At 46.5% G+C, this 23,890-nt stretch overlaps 1 protein-coding gene across 3 annotated transcripts; it reads right to left on the reverse strand.

The window, feature by feature from the left end:
* Window positions 1-278: 278 nt before the first annotated feature.
* On the reverse strand, window positions 279-23,463 carry LOC100972084 (major histocompatibility complex class I-related gene protein). Of its 3 annotated transcripts, XM_014341791.6 has the most exons (7): window positions 23,319-23,463; window positions 22,707-22,894; window positions 8,089-8,349; window positions 7,115-7,390; window positions 4,893-5,168; window positions 3,723-3,827; window positions 279-2,171 (listed from the first exon to the last, which is right to left on the reverse strand). In XM_014341791.6, the coding sequence occupies exons 2-7, from the start codon at window positions 22,759-22,761 to the stop codon at window positions 2,131-2,133; spliced, it is 1,014 nt and encodes a 337-aa protein (XP_014197277.2). In that variant the 5' UTR covers window positions 22,762-22,894; window positions 23,319-23,463; the 3' UTR covers window positions 279-2,130. The 3 variants fall into 3 exon arrangements, with proteins under 3 accessions (XP_014197277.2, XP_014197282.2, XP_054966872.1); XM_014341796.6 differs by lacking the exon at window positions 4,893-5,168 and having other exon boundaries at window positions 23,319-23,409; XM_055110897.3 differs by lacking the exons at window positions 3,723-3,827; window positions 4,893-5,168 and having other exon boundaries at window positions 23,319-23,398.
* Window positions 23,464-23,890: the final 427 nt, after the last annotated feature.

Below are 23,890 nucleotides of genomic sequence, written 5' to 3' on the forward strand. Positions count from 1 at the left end.
TATTACATCCTAACTATTCTGATTGTAAGAAGAAACCATTCCAGAAATAAACTTGCCTACATTCTCTTCACAGTGCAACACTGCTTAAAAGTGGCACGGAAATTGCCCATGGCAACCCTAAAAACAAAATAAACACAACTGTGCTTCTATGCAACTCAACAGGCACCGGTAAAGAGAGATGTACAGTGGTAGCTTCATATATGGAATTACATGGGACAGTGAAGCAAGGAGGAAGCCTGGCAGGTGAGCTCTTAGAGGCCTGGCACGCTGAGGGTATCTTTCTTTTTTTTTTTGGAGACAGAGTCTTGCTCTGTTGCCCAGGCTGGAGTGCAGTGGTGTGATCTCGGCTCACTGCCACCTCTGCCTTATAGATTCAAGTGATTCTCCTGCCTTAGCCTCCCAAGTAGCTGGGACTATAGGCACATGCCACCATGCCCAGCTAATTATTTGTATTTTAGTAGAGACAGGGTTTCACCGTGTTGCCCAGGCTGGTCTTGAACTCCTGAGCTCAGGGAATCCGCCTGCCTCAGCCTCCCAAAGTGCTAGGATTACAGGCGTGAGCCACTGTGCCCGGGCTGAAGGTACCTTTATCTGAGGCTGTAATGATTAAAGCCAAAGGTCAAATGTCACAGTCAAGGTCAAGGGAGAGCAGAGGTCAAACCTGAGGTGCAGGACAAAAGCCACTTGTCAAAGTTCAGGTCATTGAAGTAAGCATTAGGGCTCAGGTGCAGAGTCAAACGGGGTCAGAGAAGTAGGACCGAGGAATGTGTGACTGGCAGGCCCAGGGCAAGTAGCTCCACATGGCAGGGCAGTAGGTGAGGCCTCAGGGGTTGGGGATAGTAAGGAACATTAAGGGGATGTTCATTCTCACCGTGGGCTTTTATTGATTCCCAGTGCATATGTATGAAGACAACCTATGTAGGAAGGCAAGTCATGCCCAGCTACCATGAGCCAGCACAGGAAAGGCAGAAATGAGAATTAAGCCCTCTCCTGACACCAAATATACTGTTATTATTATTATTATTATTATTTTGAGATAGAGTCTCACTCTGTCGCCAGGCTGGAGTGCAGTGGCGTGATCTCGGCTCACTGCAATCTCTGCCTCCCGGGTTCAAGCAATTCCCCTGTCTCAGCCTCCCAAGTAGCTGGGACTACAGGCACGCAACACCATGCCCAGCTAATTTTTTGTATTTTAGTAGAGACAGGGTTTCACCATATTGGCCAGGATGGTCTTAATCTCCTGACCTCGTGATCCGCCCACCTTGGCTGATCAAAGTGATGGGATTACAGGCGTGAGCCACTGAACCTGGCCATACTGTTATTTTTACATTAAAATGGTGCAGCTGGGTCCAGGTCTCTGTAGTTCCACTGGAGTTGATGATATGTCTGATAATTATTTCTCTTAATTTCCCACAAAAGACAAAAAGGGTGAGACTACCTCCATAGATCCAACCGGGCAGATTACCAAGATTCCAAGCTCCCAGGCAGGGTTGCTGTGAACAGCAGGGGACTTTGGCTTTCTCTCAGGCCAGAAAATGTATAAAAATAATCAGTCCATTCCCAGGCCATTGTAGAAATCTGCCGGCTACTCTCATGGAGTGATCCATTCCTACCTGTAGGGTCATAGTCATGGTGCCCATGATATTCAAAGCGCTTGTACAATAAATGTTCCCATGAAAGATGAATGAGAAAGGCCATTTTATGAAGTACTGAGGTTCCCTTCACATGGTGTTCAAGTGGAGGCTGGAGGCTCAAGTCCAAGGCATTGCAGAAGACAGTTCCTGCTCTGGTTGAAAAGATTCCTTCCTGCTCTGAGAATCTCCAACTAGTTGCAAATCATCATTGACAAATAGAATGTAGGGAAGCGTTGTGTCATGAGACAAGCTGTATTTAAAGTCAACTCTGATAAAACAGTCCATCAAAAGAGACTGAAAGCTGACAGTCTTTTTGGAGCCAAAGAACAAAGAACATTTTGTGGCTCCTCTGTTGCTGCCATAAATGCTCAATCCCATTACTCTCATGTATGTTGTGGGTGTCGTCAGGACCTTCAAGCACTAGGCTTGACTCTATGGGGGACAGAGGAGAACATGGCTCCTAGGGGAAGGAGAACTGGAAAAGAGGGATCTGCAATCATCGATCTGGTGTTGGAAGGTAGATGGCTCCATTTTGCTCTGAAAGGAAAGGGGTTTTTAGTCAGATTACAAGAATGTTTCCTCACAGCTCAAAAATAAAGTATGCAGTGTTCAGCAAAATCTGAGAAACAGGCATCGACAGTTTTAGCTTGCTTTGTCAAGATTCTCTTAGTACTTGACAAACTTTAGCTCAAATTTGTAAACTCTATAAGATAAAAAGCAGGAACTCACAGTCTGTATAATTATTGAGAGAGGGATGTCATTGTAAAAAAATTTTTTGTTTGTTTCACTATCATTTATTGGATTAGGATTAGTGCTGTACTTTATCTATAAAGAAAACATTAACGACCTATTAACTCTCTGAGCTGATTTTCTTTTCTTTTCTTTTCTTTTTTCTTTTTTGAGACAGAGTCTCGCTCTTGCTGCCCAGGCTGGAGTGCAATGGAGCGATCTTTGCTCACGGCAACCTCCGCCTCCCAGGTTCAAGTGATTCTCCTGTCTCAGCCTCCTGAGTAGCTGAGATTACAGGCATGTGCCACCACGCGCAGCTAATTTTTTTTTTTTTTAATATTTTCAGTAGAGGCAGGGTTTCACCATGTTGGCCAGGCTGATCTCGAACTCCTGACCTCAAGTGATCCGCCTGCCTCGGCCTCTCAAAGTGCTGGGATTACAAGTTGTAAGCCACCACGCCCGGCCTCTGAGCTGATTTTCTAGTAAAGGGGTTGGTTTTACTTTGATCTAACAACATGCTTTTGTACAGTTATCATCTGAATTGGAGTTGAGGTCTATGTCTATGAAGGAAAACCAAACTTCTGGTCCACTTTGGGTTCAAAGCATGGTCTCATCGGTACTATCCTGTGATCAATTTGAGCAATTAGTGAAGCCAGAGGCAGGAGATAACCTTACCAGGCTCTATTGGAAGCTCTATGAAAACAGGGATCGTATCTGTCTTGTTCATTGTTATATCCCAGCAACCAGTACAGTGCCTGGAGCACAGTAGGTCATTAATGTATACTTACTGAATGAATTTATGTTATTCCACATTATCAAGAGCCTATATATCTCCTACTTCTCCTCCCCTTTTCCTTACTCTAAGTCCCATTCCCTGAAGGTATCTACTCTTACATATTTAATGTTTTGAATAATGAATTTACAAGGAAAAGGACTTTCATATGCTTGGGATGAAAGAATGGTGGTCAAAATGGGAAAACTGACTGAAGTCTTGAAACAAAGGGCACTGCCCCAGAAGTCAATAGTAATTAATAATAAAAAGATGGTTTGGAAAAAGACAAATCAAGATCCCCATATCTTCTCTGACCCAACTTCTAGGGGGACAGTTCCCCTGGACAGATGTTGTACTAGTTTGTTGATGTCAGGCATCACCTATGAAAAGAGACCACTCTCCCTGCAAGCTTTATCCATGCTTTGTGTCCCCTACATGGTGGGAGGGTTGTCCCGGGTCCTTCTGTGATCCCAGCCTGAGAGCCAAGCCATTTCTGAATGGAGGATGGAGCAGCAGGTGCAGAAAATAAAACTGGAGAGATGCAGGAGAGTCTGCAGCCCCCTGGATCCCTTCCATGTGCCTCTCACCTCGGGGCCTTCTTCTCCAGACTAGAACACCAACTCCAGCCAGCACAATGACAAGGACAATGGACCCAGAGACAGCTTTCATCACAAGAGGGATAGTTTCTGATTCTGAAAGCAAGCAAATGAGAAAAAATCCACAAGTCCCCTTTCCCTTCTGTGTTAACTTTCTGGGACTTTTGTCCCTGTGATCATCAGGAAACCCAACACCATTTTCCTTACTGTTGCTTCTCACTCATCAATCTGACCACTAATGGAATATCTGCTTGTGTTTTCTTGTGTTTAATTTTTTTTTTTTTGAGACAGCGTCTCACTCTGTCGTCCAGGTGGAAGTGCAGTGGTGCCATTATAGCTCACTGCAGCCTCAACCTCCTGGGCTCAAGCGATCCTCCCACCTTAGCCTCCTCAGTAGCTGGGACTACAGGCACATGCCATCATGCCCAGCTAATTGTTGTGTTTTTTGTAGAGATGAGATCTCAGTATGTTGCCCAGGCTGGTCTTGAACTCCTGGGCTCAAGCAGTTCACTCGCATCAGCCTCCCAAAGTACTGGCATTACAGGAGTGAGCCACTGCGCCTGGGTTGTGTTTTTTTGTTTTTTGTTTTTTGTTTTTTGTTTTTTTGAGAGGGAGTCTTGCTCCCTTCGCACAGGCTGGAGTGTAGTGGTGCGATCTCGGCTCACTGCAACCTCCACCTCCCAGGTTCAAGCGATTCTCCTGCCTCAGCCTCCACGAGCTGGGATTACAGGCATGCGCCACCATGCCTGGCTAATTTTTGTATTTTTAGTAGAGATGGGGTTTCACCATGTTGGCCAGGCTGGTCTCGAACTCCTGACCTCAGGTGATCCACCTGCCTCAGCCTCCCAAAGTGCTGGGATTACAGGCATGAGCCACTGCACCCATTCGTGTTTAATTTTTAAATTTTTAATTTGTAATGTAGTAAATAGCAATAGATATAACCCACATCAACAAAAGCTCTCTGGGGTCCTCAATAATTTTTTAATAGTATGAAGGCGTCCTGGTTCCAAAAAGTGTGAGAACCACTTATTTAAAAGACCCATTCTAAGGCACACTGAGTGAGGCAGTGATCTATCCTCCCCTCCCTGGCAGCGAGCATGGTTTCCTGCTCACCCCTTTCTCCAGGCTCTCTCCCTGGACAGCCACGATCCCCGTCCTTACCCTGGGGGACCTGAAGAACCATGTGGACACCGCAGTGCTCCACATGACAGGAGTAAAGGTTGCTGCTCTGAGGATCAAGCTCAACTGATGCCCACGTCTGATAGGTTCCATCCCCACTGGGAAGAATGTCTCCATAATCAATTTCTTGGACAATTTCTTCCCCGTTTTTCATCCATGTCATGTAAATTTCTGGGGGGTAAAAGCCATGAGCTTTGCAGAAGAGAGCTGTAACCCCTGGAAAAGTTTCTTTGCGATTTACTCTGACCAGTGGGGGCTCTAGGAAGAAGAAGCTAAAGTTAAATCAAAGTGCCTTATGTACTGAGCATATAATATTAGAACTTGGCAACTGGCTTTCCTAATTTTTCTTTATTGCAGAAAACTTCTAAAGCTAAGAATGACCCAGAACTCAGGTTCATCAACAACAAACGTATTTACGTGTACCTTCCATGATGGCAAGGTGCTAGGTAGTGAAGAATGTGGAGTTGGCCCATGCTCCATCCTCTAAGGGGGGAAAGTCATACAGCTTTGACTGTTTGGAAAGTGTGCTGGGGTTGTTTACTAGTAACCTTTGAAATACCTTTATGTGTCAAGGAAAACTGACCCACAAAATGTGTAAGTGACTGTTCCCTATAAGTAAGTCAGCAATGGATTGGAGATTAGAACTCCTTGTTCTCATTTCTGTGTTTAGTGCACGTAAATAACACAGCCATCCCTACTCAGTTTTGGCTCCGAATTGCCTTGTGTACTTCCGCTGGCATTTTGATGACTGCCATCAGGTACAAACATATGTAGTAGATCATGCCATGGTTGTGCCTTCGAAGAAACTGATATCATAGAAGGGCTCCAGCAGTGACACCAAAGAAGTACCCACGTGTGACCTTGCTTCCTCATGACTACTCTTAATTTTCCATACAGTCCTGTCCTTAATGTTTCTTGCTGAAATTGGGTCAAACAGCCATACTGAGACCAAAGGCACTATCTGGGGGGACTGCTTCCTGCTCATCTCTGACTTGCCTCCTGACCCCCACCTTATCATCGGCCAGCCCAATACGGAGAAGAGCCTTCACTCCAACAATGCTTTCCTTGTCTCTTTACCGAGGCATGATATTTGGTAGTAGAAAAAGGCTTTCCAACATTAAAAGTAAAATAAATGCTACTAGGAGGGACTGTGCTTTTTGATAGGGCCTGTAAGAAATTAATCCAAGATCCTTTTCTAGGAATGTGTTTTTTCTTTTCTTTTTTTTTTTTTTGTTTGTTTTTTTAGGAGTGTGTTTTGACCAAAAGGTTGAAAATCCATTAGGACACTGAATGTAGACAGAGGCCTGGAGAGGGGAGCTTCCCATACTCTTCCCACACACATTGTATCTAGGAGTTTCCTGTAGCATCATACAGGCATGATTAATTTTGAATAACAAGATCATACATGAAAAGTTCTGTATGAACTAAAAGTTGACCAACTGAATAATATCTTTAAGGTATAAGAGGAGCTCTTTGCTGAAAGGAATCTTATCATTAATACTTTTTTTTTTTTTTAAATAGGGTCTTGCTCTGTGACCCAGGCTGATCATGATCATGGCTCACTGCAGCCTTGACCTTCCAGGCTCAAGAGATCCTCCCACCTCAGCCTCCTGAGTATCTGGGACTACAGTTATGTGCCACCATGCTCAGCTAATTTTTTTTTTTTAATAGAGACAGGGTCTCACAATGTTACCCAGGCCAGTCTTAAACTCCTGGCCTCAAGCAATCCTCCTGCCTCAGCCTCCCAAAGTGCTAGGATTACAGGCATGAGCCAACAAGCCCAACCTCATTAATCCTTTAGTAAAGCAGAGACCTTCTGTTTGTCTTGGTAAATCCAGATTTTTACTCCTACTGGTGGTGTGTGAGCCCTTTGTTAACTAAACAGTTTGTAAGAATTGCTCTATCTCCCAAAGAATTTCCCAGCTTATCATTGATGGAATGGAAGAATTTGCCTCAATAGATCCCCAAAAACAAGGTGCCCTTGGAGGTACTCCACTCTGTCAAGGGGAACTGTCAAATCTTGTCAAGATGCCGCTCAAAAGTAACCAGGGAAAGTTCTCGTGGGGGCTCTAGCCATGAGATCACAATAGGCCAACTAAAGAGATGGCTTTCAGGATACAGTGGATATAACCTAGATTAAAAGAGTTACGTATAAAAACAGTTGTTCAGGCAATGTGGGAATGAGGCCTTCTCTTTCTCTTTACCTGTTCTTTGTAGGGTGTCTTTCCCATACTCCAGGAATCTCTTTAGCCAGGCAATACATTCTTCTTCCAGCCAATTCTTTTGATACAGCAACTCATGCTGATTGGCCTCCCATGCCTGCTTGATGGTGTGAGCCACATTATCTACAGCCAGCCAGGAAAGGGTGTCTTTATTGAAGATCAGGAAATCCTGCCCGTCATATGCATACTGCAGAAATCCTGTGGTGCTTCCATCCTCCAGCAGCTCACAGCCAATCATTCTCTGGTAAGTGTGAGACCCTGGAACACACACACAAGCCCAGAGGGGTCCACACAGAGACAGAGGTGGGCTCTCAAGTGCTGGGAGCAGGGGCATGGCTGGAAGCATCCTTTGGTCTACATTATGTCACCCCCCAGGCCTGCCGTGGCATCGCTGAGTCCCCAGGAGGTCCCCCTTATGGAAGCCCACCTGTCAGCAGGTATCTGTGAAGTAACTACTGCCTGTCAAAGGAGTGTGCTAATTCCCGCCTTGGGGAGTTATCCTGTAATGGGAATGACTGATAAACTTTGTGGCTATTCTGACTGCAGTGGAGGAGGGAGAGAGATGCAGGAGCCAGAAATACCCCTGGGAAAGTTACTGTCGATACGCATAAGCAAGTCACTAGGCCTGGCTACCAGGAAGTGAGACACAGAATGGGCAAATTTAGAATGGAAAAGGAGATGCATATCAGAAGCCTGAGTGGAAATGGGATGCAGATACGGATACAGAGATGGGGAAGAGTGGGTGGGGCAAATGACAGAGTGCTCCTGGGGGAGAGAGGGACAGTCCAGAAGATGCACAGGCAGATGGGAGGCCCTGAACTCCACCAACCTGATTTCTCAGGCTTTGCCAAAGCTACAGCAGGTGCAATTCAGCATCCGCTTATTGGAGGCCAGCCAAGGGGTCTCTGCGGGTTGGGGTGGGATGGGGGAAGCGTCTGTCTCTGCCGCATGCACACCTGAGTGATTGTAGTGCCTCTGCAGGTGCTTCAGTTCCACCTTGAACATCTGCTGCCAGCCCCTCAGCAGCTGAGTGTACCTCTCCCAGTGATCAGGCGCGAGGTTCTCTGCCATCCATGGGGCCCGTGGCTCCTTCTGCCGAGTGACACTGTCATATGTGGTGATAGGGTGCGAGTCCACGTACCCAACCGAAATAAATTCAGGGACCCCATGGATGGGATCCGAAACGCCCAGGCGAAAATATCTCAGAGAGTGCGTCCCTGGAAAGAAGGCAAAGAAGGAAGACATGTAGGGTCCCAGATGATCCAGATCCTTCAACTGCATTCATTTAGCCCCATACGAGTGCTCCCTACTCAGCTGTACCCAGGCCTCCACGCCCCAGCTGCTATTTCCTCTTACAGAACCACAGAACCCAGGAACCGGGGCCTGGACAGGACGTTAGAGCTCCAGACCAGTGACTTGGAGCCTTTCTCGTTCAGGTTTGCAAATGCAGGATGGAATTTTATAGGTAATCTCAACTTGTGGACAAAATATAGAGTGCTGCTATGGTTGTAGGGGGAAGGGAGAAGACCACTCATTGGGGATACAGGGGGAGCTGTCCCTGCGGGAGCCCTCGGGAACTCTGAAGGCTTGAAAACCCTGACAATGCAGCCTTCTTCTTTTACCAAAGAAGCCTCTGGTGAATAAATGAGGACCCCCACTCCACCTGTGTGTGTGCACGTGTGGGCATATACACACAGGCACACAAACACATGCACTGAGCATTTTTTTTTTTTTTTGAGATGGAATCTTGCTCTGTTGCCCAGGCTGGAGTGCAATGGCACGATCTCTGTTCACTGCAACCTCTGCCTCCTGGGTTCAAGTGATTATCCTGCTCCAGCCTCCCAGGTAGCTGAGATTACAGGCACACACCACCACTCCTGGCTAATTTTTTGTAGTTTTAGTAGAGTCAGTGTTTCATCATGTTGGCCAGGCTGGTCTCAAACTCCTGACCTCATGATCTGCACACCTCGGCCTCCCAAAGTGCTGGGATTATAGGCATGAGCCACTGCGCCTGGCCAAAATTTATTTATTTATTTTATTTTATTTATTTTTTTGAGACAGAGTCTCACTCTGTTGCCCAGGCTGGAGTGCAGTGGCGTGACCTTGGCTCACTGCAACCTCTGCCTCCTGGGTTCAAGTGATTCTCCTGCCTCAGCCTACTGAGTAGCTGAGATTACAGGTATGTGCCAGCATGCCTGGCTAATTTTTGTATTTTTAGTAAAAACAGGGTTTTGCCATGTTAGTCAGGCTGGTCTTGAACTCCTGACCTCATGATCTGCCCACCTTGGCCTCCCAAATTGCTGGGATTACAGGTGTGAGCCACCATGGCCGGCCAAAAATTTTTTTTTTTTTAAAGCACAGTGCTTTTCCTATTATGTCAAACCACCGCTGTTAACCATTTTCTTATTCTTTTTCTACTTACTAGTTATAAGGATTGTAATAAGGGTTAAAAGTAAACCAAAATGAAACAAAACTGTTTGGCCCTCCCTGCTGCTCCCACATTGAACTTCTCTCAGCTTGTCCAAGAAGCTTAGGGCCTGATGGAGACAAAGTGGTTTCAAGGTGGCATTATGGGTGGTGGTGTGTCCGGAATTGGTGGGTTCTTGGTGTCACTGACTTCAAGAATGAAGCCGCGGACCCTCGCAGTGAGTGTTACAGCTCTTAAGGTGGCGCATCTGGAGTTTGTTCCTTCTGATATTCGGATGTGTTCGGAGTTTCTTCTTTCTGTTGGGTTGGTGGTCTCGCTGGCTCAGGAGTGAAGCTGCAGACCTTCGCAGTGAGTGTTACAACTCTAAAGGCGGTGTGTCTGGAGTTGTTCGTTCCTCCCGGTGGGCTCGTGGTCTCGCTGGCTTCAGGAGTGAAGCTGCAGACCTTCGCCATGAGTGTCACAGCTCATAAAGGCAGTGTGGACCCCAAGAGTGAGCAGCAGCAGGATTTATTGCAAAGAGCGAAAGAACAAAGCTTCCACAATGTGGAAGCGGACCCGAGAGGGTTGCCACTGCTGGCTCGGGCAGCCTGCTTTTATTCTCTTATCTGGCCCCACCCACATCCTGCTGACTGGTAGAGCCCAGTGGTCTGTTTTGACAGGGCACTGATTGGTGCGTTTACCATCCCTGAGCTAGACACAAAGGTTCTCCACGTCCCCACCAGATTAGCTAGATACAGAGTGTCCACACAAAGGTTCTCCAAGTCCCCACCAGAGTAGCTAGATACAGAGTGTCGACTGGTGCAGTCACAAACCCTGAGCTAGACACAGGGTGCTGACTGGTGTTTACAAACCTTGAGCTAGATAGTGCCGATTGGTGTATTTCCAATCCCTTAGCTAGACATAAAGGTTCTCCACATCCCCACCAGACTCAGGAGCCCAGCTGGCTTCACCCAGTGGATCCCCCACCGGGGCTGCAGGTGGAGCTGCCTGCCATTCCTGCGCCGTGCGCCCGCACTCCTCAGCCCTTGGGTGGTCATGGGACTGGCGCCGTGGAGCAGGGACGGCGCTCATCGGGGAGGCTCGGGCCGCACAGAGGCCCATGGAGGGGGTGGGAGGCTCAGGCATGGCGGGCTGCAGGTCCCCAAGCCCTGCCCCACGGGAAGGCAGCTAAGGCCTGGCGAGAAATCGAGCTGCAGCGCTGGTGGGCTGGCACTGCTGGGGGACCCAGTACACCCTCCGCAGCCGCTGGCCCGGGTGCTAAGCCCCTCATTGGCAGGGCCGGCTGCCCCCATTGCAGGGCCCGCCAAGCCCACGCCCACCTGGAACTCCAGCTGGCCCGCAAGCGCCGCCCGCAGCCCCGGTTCCCGCTCGCACCTCTCCCTCCACACCTCCCTGCAAGCTGCGGGAGCAGGCTCCGGCTTTGGCCAGCCCAGAAAGGGGCTCCCACAGTGCAGCGGTGGGCTGAAGGGCTCCTCAAGTGCCGCCAAAGTGGGAGCCCAGGCAGCGGAGGCGCCAAGAGCGAGCGAGGGCTGTGAGGACTGCCAGCACGCTGTCACCTCTCAGTGTTATGGGATCCAAGCTGGTGTGGGCCCTCAGGAGAGACTTCCAGAGAAGGTGATGTCTTAGGGAGGTCTCAGGGACAGGTAGGAGGTGAGTAGGCAGAGGGGCTGGGAGGGGATGCAGGATGGAGGGCAGGGGGAGCAGGGCAGAGACCACATGTGCAAGCAGAAGGTGCGAGAAGGCGGGGCGTGCATGGGAACCAAATGGCCTGGGACGTCTGGAGCACAGCGACAGGTGTCACGGGCAGAGGCGATGCCTGGGAGGTGGAGCCCAGGCTGAGAAGGCTACGTACCCCATGCCATCCCCAAAAGCTGGCAAATAGAAGGTATGCAGCCACAATGGCTTTCTTCCCCTACTCTGCCTGCCGGTGTCTGCAGATGCCCATGTCCAAGCCTTTTGTCCTGTTATCTCCTGCCATTCTGACCTATCTAAATCCTTCCCAGTCCTCAAAACCCACCTCCAAAAACAGTTCATCCCTAAAACAGGATCATCCCTAAAATTTCATGGCTAAATTGAGATGACAGATGGAGGCTCACATACCAGAGATCCAGATATTTAAAAGGAATAAATCAATCTAACAAACTGTGAAATATGTTCTATCCCCCCACCTTGAGAGATTGCCCTTTGTATGGCTTCGAAGACCAAGTTCAAATTAAAAAATCTCACACTGTGTGAAGTTCTGGGCCTGAATGGGGTGGCACAGAGAAAGCTGGTGTCTCCCTCCAGTCCCCGGCCCTCAGCCTGAGACTCACCTCTTTTTCTTCCTGTTTCTTGCTCCTTCCAGCACTGCCAAGGGCCTCCCACAATTAAACACCTCTACTTTTTTATTCAGGCTCAGCCACAAACTGCCTCTTGTCTGAGCTTGTCCTGGGCTTAAGTGATCCTCCCACCTCTTGGCCACCCCTCAGGCCTAGCAAGGCCCTCAAGGGCAGCCAGTCCACCTTTAGGAGGATGGGCCAAAGTGAGAGTTTGTTGTGTAAACCTCAGCACCTCTGAGTCAGCTGAGTGGGGAACTCCAGGTTCCTGGGTGCCTGGAGTCTGGTCTAGAGTGGAGGGGCCCAGACACAGTGTTACCACCTCCCCTCAGCCTCACTCACTCCTCGCTCTGTGGGAAGGGATGTGGGTAGCAGAGGGCCACAGTGGGGCTCTCTGAATGTGGGGCCATATCCGGGGGCTTCTCTTGCCTGTGTCTAAGAGCTGTACTACACAACACTTCCCCAGTCTTTCCAGATTGCCCACCCTGCTGCTGCCATCGCCTTTAGGACCTCCCCTACATTCAGATCTTCTAACCCGGCCCTTGCCACTATAGAGAATCTTGCAAGGGTGAATACCACTTAATGATAATCATTCCTTCCTCCTCATTTATAAGCATATAGTTAAGAAAAAAGATCAGGCCGGGCGCAGTGGCTCACGCCTGTAATCCCAGCACTTTGGGAGGCCAACGCGGGCGGATCATGAGGTCAGGAGATCGAGACCATCCTGGCTAACATGGTGAAACCCCGTCTCTACTAAAAATACAAAAAATTAGCCAGGCGTTGTGGCAGGCACCTGTAGTCCCAGCTACTTGGGAGGCTGAGGCAGGAGAATGGTGTGAACCCGGGAGGCGGAGTTTGCAGTGAGCCGAGATCACGCCACTGCACTCCAGCCTGGGCAACAGAGTGAGACTCTGTCTCAAGAAAAAAAAAAAAAAAAAAAGATCAGACAAAAAAAAAATCAGCTCACAAAATAGTTGGATTAGCTTCTGTGCTACAAGTTTGTTTATATATTTTTTTTCTCTAAAACTGCTTATGAAATAACTCATAATGTGCAGGTTATCTTTTAGAATTGACCACCCCAAGGCCAGGGTACCCTTACCTTGCGTACTAGGAAAAACAAGAGGCCCTGAGAGGTATCTCCCAGAGCAACTGACTGTACTAGTTAGTGTGTGTATGTGTGTGCATATGTGTGTGTGTGTATGACAGGGTTTTGCTCTGTTGCCCAAGCTGGAGTGCAGCGGCATGATCACAGCTCACTGTAGCCTTGAATTCCTGGGCTTAAGTGGTCCTCTCACCTCAGCCTCCTGAGTAGCTGGGATTATAAGCACATGTCACCACTTCTTTTTAATAGAGACAGGGTCTATGTTGCCCAGGCTGGTCTCAAATTCCTGGCCTTAAGTGATCCTCCCACTTTGGCCTCCCAAAGTGCTGGGATTAGAGATGTGAGCCACCACGCCCAGCAATTAAAATCATTGTTAGCACTTCTTTCTCCTTGCTTCTGGAGCTGGGGTGTAGCAGTTTGGCAGGGTTCAGAGTAGGTATCCCCGCCCCATGGGCTCCTCCCTCGCAGGTGTTATCCTGCATGTCAGCTGCAATACTGAACAGGATGGAGGCTGGCCTCCCACAGGCTGGGGCAGCATAAGGTCCCAATGTCCCTCTGTATTACTTTGACCTTTTACTTCCCCCTTCCCTTCCTGTGGTGGGTGAGGGCTTGGGTTGGGAGGGAAGACAGTGGAAGCCTCTGGGGTAGTCATGAGAGCCTCTTCATAAAAGTGTTGGTTCTTATGCAAACAAGAGCCAGAGATTGCATCAGAGCATGAGTTCTGTCGTAAAACCAATAGCTACCAGATTCTGCCTTCTGTTTCCCTCTGCTTACTACCTTCTACCTGCTTCTCAATCTTAAAGCACTTAAGAACAGGGACTTTGCTTTTTTCCTTTGTATTTCCTGCAAAGCTTAGCACAGGGAGCTTGGCACATGGTAGTAGCTTGGTAAATATTGGGTGAATTAAATTGTTGGTGAAACACTTTATTTCTGTGGTTTGGAATAATGAAATATGCTGAAATGAATATGAATCTATTTAACCTGGATCTTTTTTGAGACAGAGTCTCATTCTGTTGCCCAGGTTGGAGTGCAGTGGCGTGATCTCAGCTCACTGCGGCCTCTGCCTCCCTGCTTCAGGCAATTCTCCCTGCCCCAGCCTCCCAAGTAGCTGAGATTACAGGTGCCCACCATCACGCCCGGCTAATTTTTGTATTTTTTTTAGTATAGACGGGTTTTTGCCATGTTGGCCAGGCTGGTCTTGAACTCCCGACCTCAGGTGATCTGCCTGCCTTGGTCTCCCAAAGTGCTGGGATTACAGGCGTGAGCCACCGCACCTGGCCTAAAAAATATTTTTGATTTGGCCGGGCGCGGTGGCTCACGCCTCTAATCCCAGCACTTTTGGAGGCCGAGGTGGGCGGATCACCTAAGGTCAGGAGTTCAAGACCAGCCTGACCAACATGGAGAAACCCCGTCTCTACTAAAAATACAAAATTAGCCAGGCATGGTGGCGCATGCCTGTAATCCCAGCTACTCGGGAGGTGAGGCAGGAGAATCGCTTGAACCTGGGAGGTGGAGGTTGTGGTGAGCCGAGATCGCACCACTGCACTCCAGCCTGGGCAACAAGAGCGAGACTCCATCTCAAAAAAAAAAAAAAAAATCATCTTTGATTCAAGGGAAGGCTGGTGAATGGAGAGTTGAACTGCAATCTGGGATCTGCAAAAGGTACTATATATATTCTGCAATTGATTTTGAAATAGTTCTATTTTTTCACATCTGGGAAGTTTTGTGGCTACACTGGAGGTACATAACTGTCTAAAGAAGGAGGCCCCAAAAGGAGGAACAAGTTGTGAATATTAGTTCTCACACTTCCTTAATATTCATTTGTATATCCAATGCTTCTTCTGTGCCAGCCACTCTTCTAGGCCCTAAGCTTGTACCAGACCAAACAGATAAAAATGTCTGCCCTCATGGAGTCTACACCCTAGTCGGGGGAAGGGGAGAAGACAGACTAGAAAATAAAATATATAATTTTTTTAAAGTACAGTGAAGAAAAATAAAACTGCAAAGAGGAATGGGCAACACTATTTAAAAAAGGAAGGCATATTAAGGAAGGTCTCCCACAAAGCTGAATTCTGAGCAAGTGCCTGCAAGGAGTTGGGGAGACAGGCAAGTGTCTGGGGACAGCAGTCTGGACAAGAAGGGCCACGCAAAGGTCCCTGGAAAGAACATGCCTGGCACATTCCAGGAGCAGCACAAAGGCCTGTGGCTGGAGTTGAGGGAGTGAGGGGAAAAGAAAGAGGGAGGAATCACTTCCACAGTTATTCATGGGAAAAAAAACCCCACGGAGAGCAGACTCCAGACGGAGAATGTGGAGAGAAGAAAAAAGAAGGAAGAAAAAAAGATGCTGTGTTGCTGAGCTAAGCTGGGTTGGTGTAGAACATCCCTGGAATCTGGGTTTTCTATTTTTATGATCTCTGAGGTCTACATTCCTGATAGATGCCAACAAGCAAAAAAACCTCCAGTATTAACAACTTGGGGCATTAGTGCCCAATAGCAGGATTTATTCCAGTTAAGTATCACCAGCATCATCTCCAAACATAATATTTACAATTCATGTAACTTTGCTTTCTTATAAAAATGTAATTTTCACAAGAATTTGCACTATCTGAAGTTAAAAGAGGTAGATAGAGAGAAATATGGTCTGTTGACAATACTGTCCAAGTAAGTATTGTGTCTTTATTTATTTATTTATTTATTTATTTTTTGAGACAGAGTCTCACTCTGTCACCCGGGCTGGAGTGCAGTGGCACAGTCTCTGCTCACTGCAACCTCTGCCTCCCAGGTTCAAGCGATTCTCCTGCCTCAGCCTCCCAAGTAGCTGGGATTACAGGTGCCTGCCACTACACCCAGCTAATTTTTTGTATTTTTAGTAGAGATGGGGTTTCACCATGTTGGCCAGGCTGGTCTTGAACTCCTACCTCATGATTCCCCCTGCCTTGGCCTCCCAAAGTGCTGGGATTACAGACATGAGCCACCATGCCTGGCTGTGTCTTTCTTTCTTTCTGGGTTTTTTTTGTTTTGTTTTGTTTTTTAACTTCAATCTAATTCTGATTCCTGGTTTTGAAACAGTTGTTCTCCACCAGCCAGCCTTGACTTCAAAGTCCAGGCACCTAAAGGCTGGACTTGCTTTTTCAGTCACACCCATCCACCACTGGTTCAGCCCAGCGTGGCTCTGCTCCAGGACATCACAGTCCCCTCCTCTTCATTTGCCATGGGCCCAGTTACCCATCTGGTGCCTCCACAGGAACAAGTCATGCTTGCTCCTTAGCTGGGCCTTTAAAATGTTACCTCTGCTGTGGTGGGAAGTTGATTGACACATGTTCAGTCAGTAACTCACAACAGAAAAGATGAGGAAAAGTCCAGGTACCCTCTCTCTCCTAGTACATTAAAACTTGTGATAATTTATATCCCACCAGGATTTGTTGCAGACATAATCAGATTTCGAATCATTTGGAAAGGCCAATATTTGACCATTTTTGACCTATAAAAATGGTAATTTCATATCATTTGATCTAATCTTCCATTTCTCTTTTCTCGTCCTAATAATTTTGAAATTAAGTCTCTCCCTTTCCATGAACAGATAGATCATCAGCATCAACTCACTTATTAAGCTGAAATATACAATTTAGAATTTGGTATTCTGTCTAAACCAGTCAAGCTACTTCTCAAAGGGCATCTCCTGCCCAGTCTCATCAGCTTCTGACAGATAGTGCTGGAGAACCTGAACGACACAACCAAAAACTCTCAGGCTAGGTGCAATGGCTACTTGATAGTTCTAAATCATGTTCCCTTTAACCTGTCCATTAACCAGTTGGGCCATTCTTACAAAAGGCTGTGAAAATCACTGGATTGTAAAATAATTGATGAAGTGTTTTCACACATTCATCCATGAGGGCAATTTTTCTTTTCTTTTTTTCTTTTTGAGATGGAGTCTCACTCTGACACCCAGGCTGGAGTGCAGTGGCATGATCTTGGCTCACTGCAACCTCTGCCTCCTGGGTTCAAGCGATTCTCCTGCCTCAGCCTCCGGAGTAGTTGGGATTATAGGCGCCCACCACCACACTCATCTAATTTTTGTATTTTTAGTAGAGACAGGGTTTCACCATGTTGGTCAGGCTGGTCTCGAACTCATGACCTCAGGTGATGCACCCACCTCAGCCTCCCAAAATGTTGGGATTACAGGCGTGAGCCACCGCGCCCGGCCTCATGGGGGGCAATTCTTATTTATTTAGTGTCTACTATGTACAAGGAATTGGAGGCAATGTTAGGAAGAGAAGAACAAATCAAATACCAGCTCTTTCCTCCAGGAACTTACAGTATTATTGGGGAGCTAAAGCACATAACAAACAAATGCAATTCCACCACACACGGCAACGAGCAGCAAGCGCTAGAAAAGAGTACCAATGGAGTGCTCCAGCCACTAGGAGAAGAGAGACTGTGGTCCCATGAGAAGGGATCCACTGGGAAATATTCCAAGGAGGTGGCAGATCAGATGGGCCTTCAATGAGGCATAAAGGGCAGCAGCATCTTAATCATAGTCATCACAACTGTATTTGTTTATTGAGCACATACCTTGTGTTAGGTACCATTCTAAGCCCTTGATAAGCATGGGTTTCACTTATTCTTCTAACAAACTTTTGAGGTAGGTCTTATAATTCCAACCCACAGATAGAAAATAGGTGCAGAGAGGCCAGGTGTGGTGGCTCATGCCTGTAATCCCAGCACTTTGGGGGGCCAAGGCGGGCGGATCACCTGAGGTCAGGAGTTCAAGACCAGCCTTGCCAACACGGAGAAACTCTGTCCCTACTAAAAATGCAAAAAATTAGCTGGGTGTGGTGGCGCATGCCTGTAATCCCAGCTACTTGGGAGGCTGAGGCAGGAGAATCGCTTGAACCCAGGAGGCAGAGGTTGTAGTGAGCCGAGATCACGCCATTGCACTCCAGCCTGGGCAATAAGAGCAAAACTCCATCTCAAAAAAAAAGAAAAGAAAATAGGTGCAGAGAGATTAATTGCCCAAGATCATCCTCAGAATCCATAAGTGAAGGAACCAGGAATCACACTGTGATCTCTCCATGGGAAGTCCTTCTACCTTGAGACTACCCAACCCTCCCTAGTGTCGGGGAAGCTTCCCAGGCCAGGCTTCTAGCCCCTGGATTATCACTGCTCTCTCCCGCCCCCTTGTGTCAAGGATGACTCACTGCCTCTGATTTCCCAGTCCCTGGGGCCACAGGCTCCAGACCTTCCTACACACAGGTGGCCGTGAGTCCTGATTGGATAACCAGGTCAACACAGTCTGATTATTTATTGGCTCTCTCAAGTAGTCCAATGTCTTAATAAGGTCAAAATGATTATGATTCCTGGGAATGACTCTTTGGAATTTCGAGCATCATGGGAATGAGGGGAGAAGTAGGTGGCAATATTTTTAGTTAAGGGGACCTTTGGACACATCTCAGGCCATGTTCATGGATGATTCTATGTGCAGCAAGAACCATTAGTCCCCTCTCCTAATGACATGTCTAACTAACTACAGGAACTTAGAGCATAAAAGTGGCGACTGTGACAAGTTTGGCTTGTGAGCTACTCTACTGAGGCTACCCTTTTGAAGGTTGCCAATGTCTCACTTCATATAGGTATATTCTTTTCTGAATGTCCAGTAAGCACAGTCCTAGCTGCTGGAAACACAGCAATGAACACATGAAAGTCCCAGCCCTCTGAGATAATTTCTAGACAGGAGATTGGCAATAAATACATATATAATACAAGGTCAGGTGGAGATAAAGATTATGAAGAAAAGTAAAGCAGAGAAAAGAGAGTGTGGAGAGGAGAAGGCCTGATCTTTTAGATAGAGGGACCACAGCAGGTGGCATTTGAGCAGAGATGTGAATGGAGTAAGAAAGTGAGCCCTGTAGGACTATGTGGAGTTTTGGAAAACGAATGAATGAGCTCTGGTGTCTTTTTTCCCTCAGTACTCTCTGTACACGATGATGACTATATGTCTCATGTTTCCCAGAAAATCCCGATTTTATAAATTTTATTCTTCTAAAATGATCCTTTGAAGTTATAACAAAATGTGACTTAATATGTATACTCTTGAAAGATTTTCCCCGATAAATATAAATTCAGACATCAGAAAAAACATCCTTTGTCATCTTTCTCAATTTGAGTTCCCTAAAATAAGTGTTCAAAGAGTCATGTGTTTGATCTTTAACTTAGGCTCCTTTCCTCCAGCTCTTAGCAATACTGTGGGGTAAGAGGATTGAGGTCAAGTGAGAATAGACAGATATTTCAACTAGTCAAAAGAAAAATCTACAAATTAGTTGAATTTCTCAAGTTTAGATAGATTCAACGCCAATTAAGAAGAGGGCCTTAGGGGAGTGAAACATTGTCTTGGAGAAATTTCTATGGCATGTACCTTGGCAACAGCTCCATGGAAACAGACTGAAGTCTATCTAATAAAGTCTACAGAAAAAGCCCATATTTTGTCATGTTAACTCTTTGAACTCAAGGTCACTTCTAAGCAGATAATATGCAAGTCTGTTTTTTAACACTAACCCAGTTGGCAGCTTAGGGAGCTTATCCATCATCAGACCTCACCTGTGAAGGACTCCACCATTCATGAAGTAGATTGATATAGCAGATTTATACGGCCATAAAATTATGAGTAATATCAAGAGACTGACCTTGGTTATGTCGAGATGAAACACACAAATCACATATGGCAATGCATGAGAAATCTCATGCCAGCCCCCAGTCTGATTACACCCACCCATATCGCCAATTCACAGTTTCACACAGGCTGAAATGAAGAACAAGATGAGTTGTAAAAGCATGAAACACCTTTTTAATACAAATCCTGCAACTACAGTAAGCCACAGTTTTGAATTTGCAGTCGTTATTACTGCCCGAGCTCTCTGTGGCTCCCAGTCAAATAACTGTGATTTCTTAGGGACATTACCTCCGAACATAAATTCACCCAGCAAACATTTACTAAGTGCCTGTTGGGCACTAGGTAGTACCAGAGAAATAAGAAAAAAATGAAGATATCTCTTTCTGTCTTTAAGGAGAGCCTCAAAGGGAAGATTTTTGTAAATGGAAAATTATAGAACTGTGAACAGGAGCTATGGGAGCACAAAGGAAGGAGGAGTCAACTGCAGGCTGTGGAGTTGATGAAAGCAACACACTGGAAGTGATATTGGAGTTATGTTGACATTTCCTGGAGTAATGACCCACAACCCTGCAGTATCTCTTCCCTGTGTTTCCCCATCTGTTACTGGTATATAGCTCCCATTCAGGGCTAGCACTAGGCATAAATATCAAGTAGACTGAGTCTTTTTTCATAATCTCTCATATCCTTTTCCAGCCAATATCCCTCAAAGCCCAGGAATGTTCAGTTAGGGTCCTAGCAGGAAACAGCCTTCAAGCCAGATGGGTCACGTGAGGAGACCTTAATGAAGGGACTCCTTGCAGAGATATGGTCAAGGTTAACGGAACAAACAAGGATGATGGGCATCTGCAGGCTAACAACTATGGGAAGCCATTATCACCCCTAGGGCTTAAGAGATAAGAATAGCAAATACCGTTACTGAAGCCCAATGGGAGCTAGAACCGTGAAGAAGGGGTTATTGAGGGAAGACAGCATTACAGAAGAACACAGCTACTGCCAAAGACATCACAGAAAGTGGGGAAGGAGCAAGAAAGATGTATCCCAGCCTCTCTTTCCTCCTTGCTCTCTGACCTCTCTCCTTTCAGTGTCTCCCATTGTATGAACCCAAGCAGAAATCAGCTTGCAAGAGAGTCTAGGTGATGCAGTCTAGCAGTCAGCCTCAAGGACACAGAACAGAACAGAGAAGGATGCACTCTAAGGAGTCAGAAGGAGAACAGCCAGCACCAAGTGACCTTCCCTTGCCTTTATAACTTACTTGTTTTATTTCCTGTCCCCCCAATTATCAAAGTGACAAGTCTTCACACCCAAAGGAGCAATGACATTGTGGAACAGCCCTGGACCGAGGGCCAGAAGATCTGCAGTCTCCTTCAGGTTGCTCCTTATGTGAGCGTGGTCACTCTCTAGGCCTAGAGAAAAATCTAGGCCTCATCTTTAAATGGGGATATTTTCTTCACCTACCACAAATAGTCAGTGAGATTGTCATAGGAGATAATATGTTTAAGGAATATTATTCCATATTATTGGAGAGTTCTTTGAGAATCATATGCAGGTAATATATAAGTTTTATTACTTCCAAAAGTATCACCCTTTACCTCTCTCCTCCTTTCCTCTTTCATCTTCTGCCTCTTACCCTCACCCCCAATCTTTCCCATAAATGATGACACTTTCTGGATTAAATTTTCATGGAAGCAGAGACTATGTTTGTCTTGTTCGCTGCCATATCCCCCAAAGTGCCTGGCACATAGTAGGCCATCAATCAATATTTGAACAATTAATACATGGATTTTTTTTTTTGAGATGGAGTCTCACTCTGTCACCCAGGCTAGAGTGCAGTGGCATGATCTCGGCTCACTGCAACCTCCGCCTCCTGGGTTCAAGTGATTCTCCTGCCTTAGTCTCCCGAGTAGCTGGGATCACAGGTGCACACTGTGCACAGCTAATTTTTTGTATTTTTAGTAGAGATGGGTGTGCCGAGCTAATTTTTTGTATTTTTAGTGAGATGGGGTTTCACTATGATGGCCAAGCTGGTTTCAACCTCCTGACCTCAAGTGATCCGCCTGCCTCGGCCTCTCAACGTGCTAGGATTACAGGTGTGAGCCACCACTCCCAGCCGTATGATTTAAAATTTTTTTATTTGTATAAATTTATGATGTACACATGCAATTTTGTTATAGCATAGATTGTGTAGTGGTCAAGTTGGGGCTTTAAGGTATCCATCACCCAAGTAACACACATTGTACCCATTAAGTAATTTCTCATCATCCACCCGCCTCACCCTTCCAAATCTCCATGGTCAGTCATTCCACTCTCTATGTGCATGGGTGATTTGAAAGAACTCCTTCCTCTCATGTTCATCAGTCACACCTATGGTGGTGGCCAAGTCTAAGTTCTGGACACTGCCCACCAGTACCAGTCCTCAGCCCAGAGAGCAAGTGCCTAGGGCAGAGAAGCCTGGTGGTTCTAGCCCATGGGCCCTTTCCCCTATTTGAGGCAACAGGAGGCATTTGCTTCCCCAGTGACTTGAGCTCCCCGAATAATGAAAAACTCTCCCTTCTACTTGATTAATACTTCTCACAGTCAGTAAACAAACCCAGAGCCATGGTTTTATCTTTCTTGGATCTTTTGTTACAGGTAGGGCTTGTGTTGAGGAGGAAAAACATAAATAAACCTGAACAATGGATCTACTCCACTGTTAATGCCCCTGAAACTCTGACTACATCCTCATGAGACTCTGGAAGTTAGAAAAGAGGAGAAACAAAAGTAAAAGAAAAAATATGAGCAGAAAAGAAAGGAGGCCATGCTCAGAGGGAAAGTGAGGAAGTTCCAGAGTCTTTCTAGAACGGCTCCCCCTCCCTCAGAAGGTGGTGACATCAAAATCCTACAAATATGAACTGGGAAACTGTTCAGGTAATCCATTGCTCCTGGAGTCCTGAGTGTAATACATACACGTTTCTGCCCCTGGCTTCTATATTTTTCACCACAAGTTTTAGGAAGAAAAGCTGTGCCTTCTAGGCTCCCTCGCCTCGACTTTGGAGTTAGGAGAGAAGAGGACGTGGGATACTCACGGGAATCGCTGTGCTTCACCATTAACACAATGATGAGAGGTAACAGGAACGCCATCAGTTCCCCCACAGTCCTTCTCTTTCCGGGTTCTTTTAACCAAAAACTGACAGGTCCCTTCTGAGAACCTCTTGGTGACACACAAGGCCTTCTCCCAATAAGAACAGGGGAAAATATGCAGTGTCATCAGTTGCTAGGTTAAAAAAAAAAGATAAAATGAAAGCATGAACATCTTCTTCGGTAACTTTTAAGTCTTTGCTGGTTTCAGACACTGCTTGCTCCTTTTGGTGTATCTATCTTCACCCTATTCCCAATTTTTAAATATTTATGGAGCATAGTCATGTTCAAAGCACAGAGAAACAAAGATTAATCATATCTGGTCAATCAGGGAGCTCAAGCTGCTGCCTCTGCTTCCCTGGAGCTTAGAATTTTGCTTAAGGGTCAATAAGAAAGAGTCACACAGTTCCCAGGGCTTGGAACTCCCTGCTCTGGCTCCCTATGATGCTGTAGTCTCTGTGTGAGATAGCAGGTGTCACTTAGATTGTCCCGTAATCTTCAACTTAGGTCTGTCCTCCCTGCTACTCTAGCACCCAGCACAATAAGCTCAAAACACTTACTGAATAAAAGAAGGCAAGAGAAAGGCCTAACAGAAGATTCTGAGGGGCAGCCACTCAGCTTGCTCAGTCAGCAATCCCCCAGATCAAGCTGTGGCTACACTGTCATAAGGAACACATGACAAGCTGGAAAACAGCAGCTTAAGCTTGTCCAGGGAGCTAGGGAACAGGCCCAGACAGGAAAGAGGAAGTAGACATGAAGGGGAGAGGTGAATGGAGGCATGGCCATGAGGCAGGCAGGCTTGAGCTGGGTTCAGGGACCTGGGTTTGCCTCCCCACTATTTGATCATGGGCAGAATCCCAAATTGCACCAAGGCTTGATTTCTTCAACTTTAAAAGCAAATCCTGTCATATATTTCACAGAGTTGTTGAAGGATCAGAAGTTCTGTTTATGATGCATTTAGTAGGTAGTAGAACCTTAAGTACTGGTTTTCTTGTATGGTATAGGTTGAGAACTGTCTGCCCCAAAGATGTCCACAACCTAATTGCCAGAACCTGTGGATATATTACCTTAAATGGCAAAAACAAAATAAAACAAAACAAAACCCTTGGCAGATATGATTAAATTAAGGATC

Source organism: Pan paniscus, chromosome 1 (genome assembly GCF_029289425.2).
Source record: "Pan paniscus chromosome 1, NHGRI_mPanPan1-v2.0_pri, whole genome shotgun sequence".
NCBI lineage: Eukaryota > Metazoa > Chordata > Mammalia > Primates > Hominidae > Pan > Pan paniscus.

Bases quoted from the DNA above. Each gene is read 5' to 3' on its own strand.
- LOC100972084 (XM_014341791.6), bottom strand. From the start codon at position 22,761: ATGGCGTTCCTGTTACCTCTCATCATTGTGTTAATGGTGAAGCACAGC. The intron at 5,169-7,114 runs GTAAAGAGAAAG...TCTTCTTCCTAG, and splicing joins AGACACCCTACAAAGAACAG to AGCCCCCACTGGTCAGAGTA. The intron at 3,828-4,892 runs GTAAGGACGGGG...GCTTGCTTTCAG, and splicing joins GGTTCTTCAGGTCCCCCAGG to AATCAGAAACTATCCCTCTT.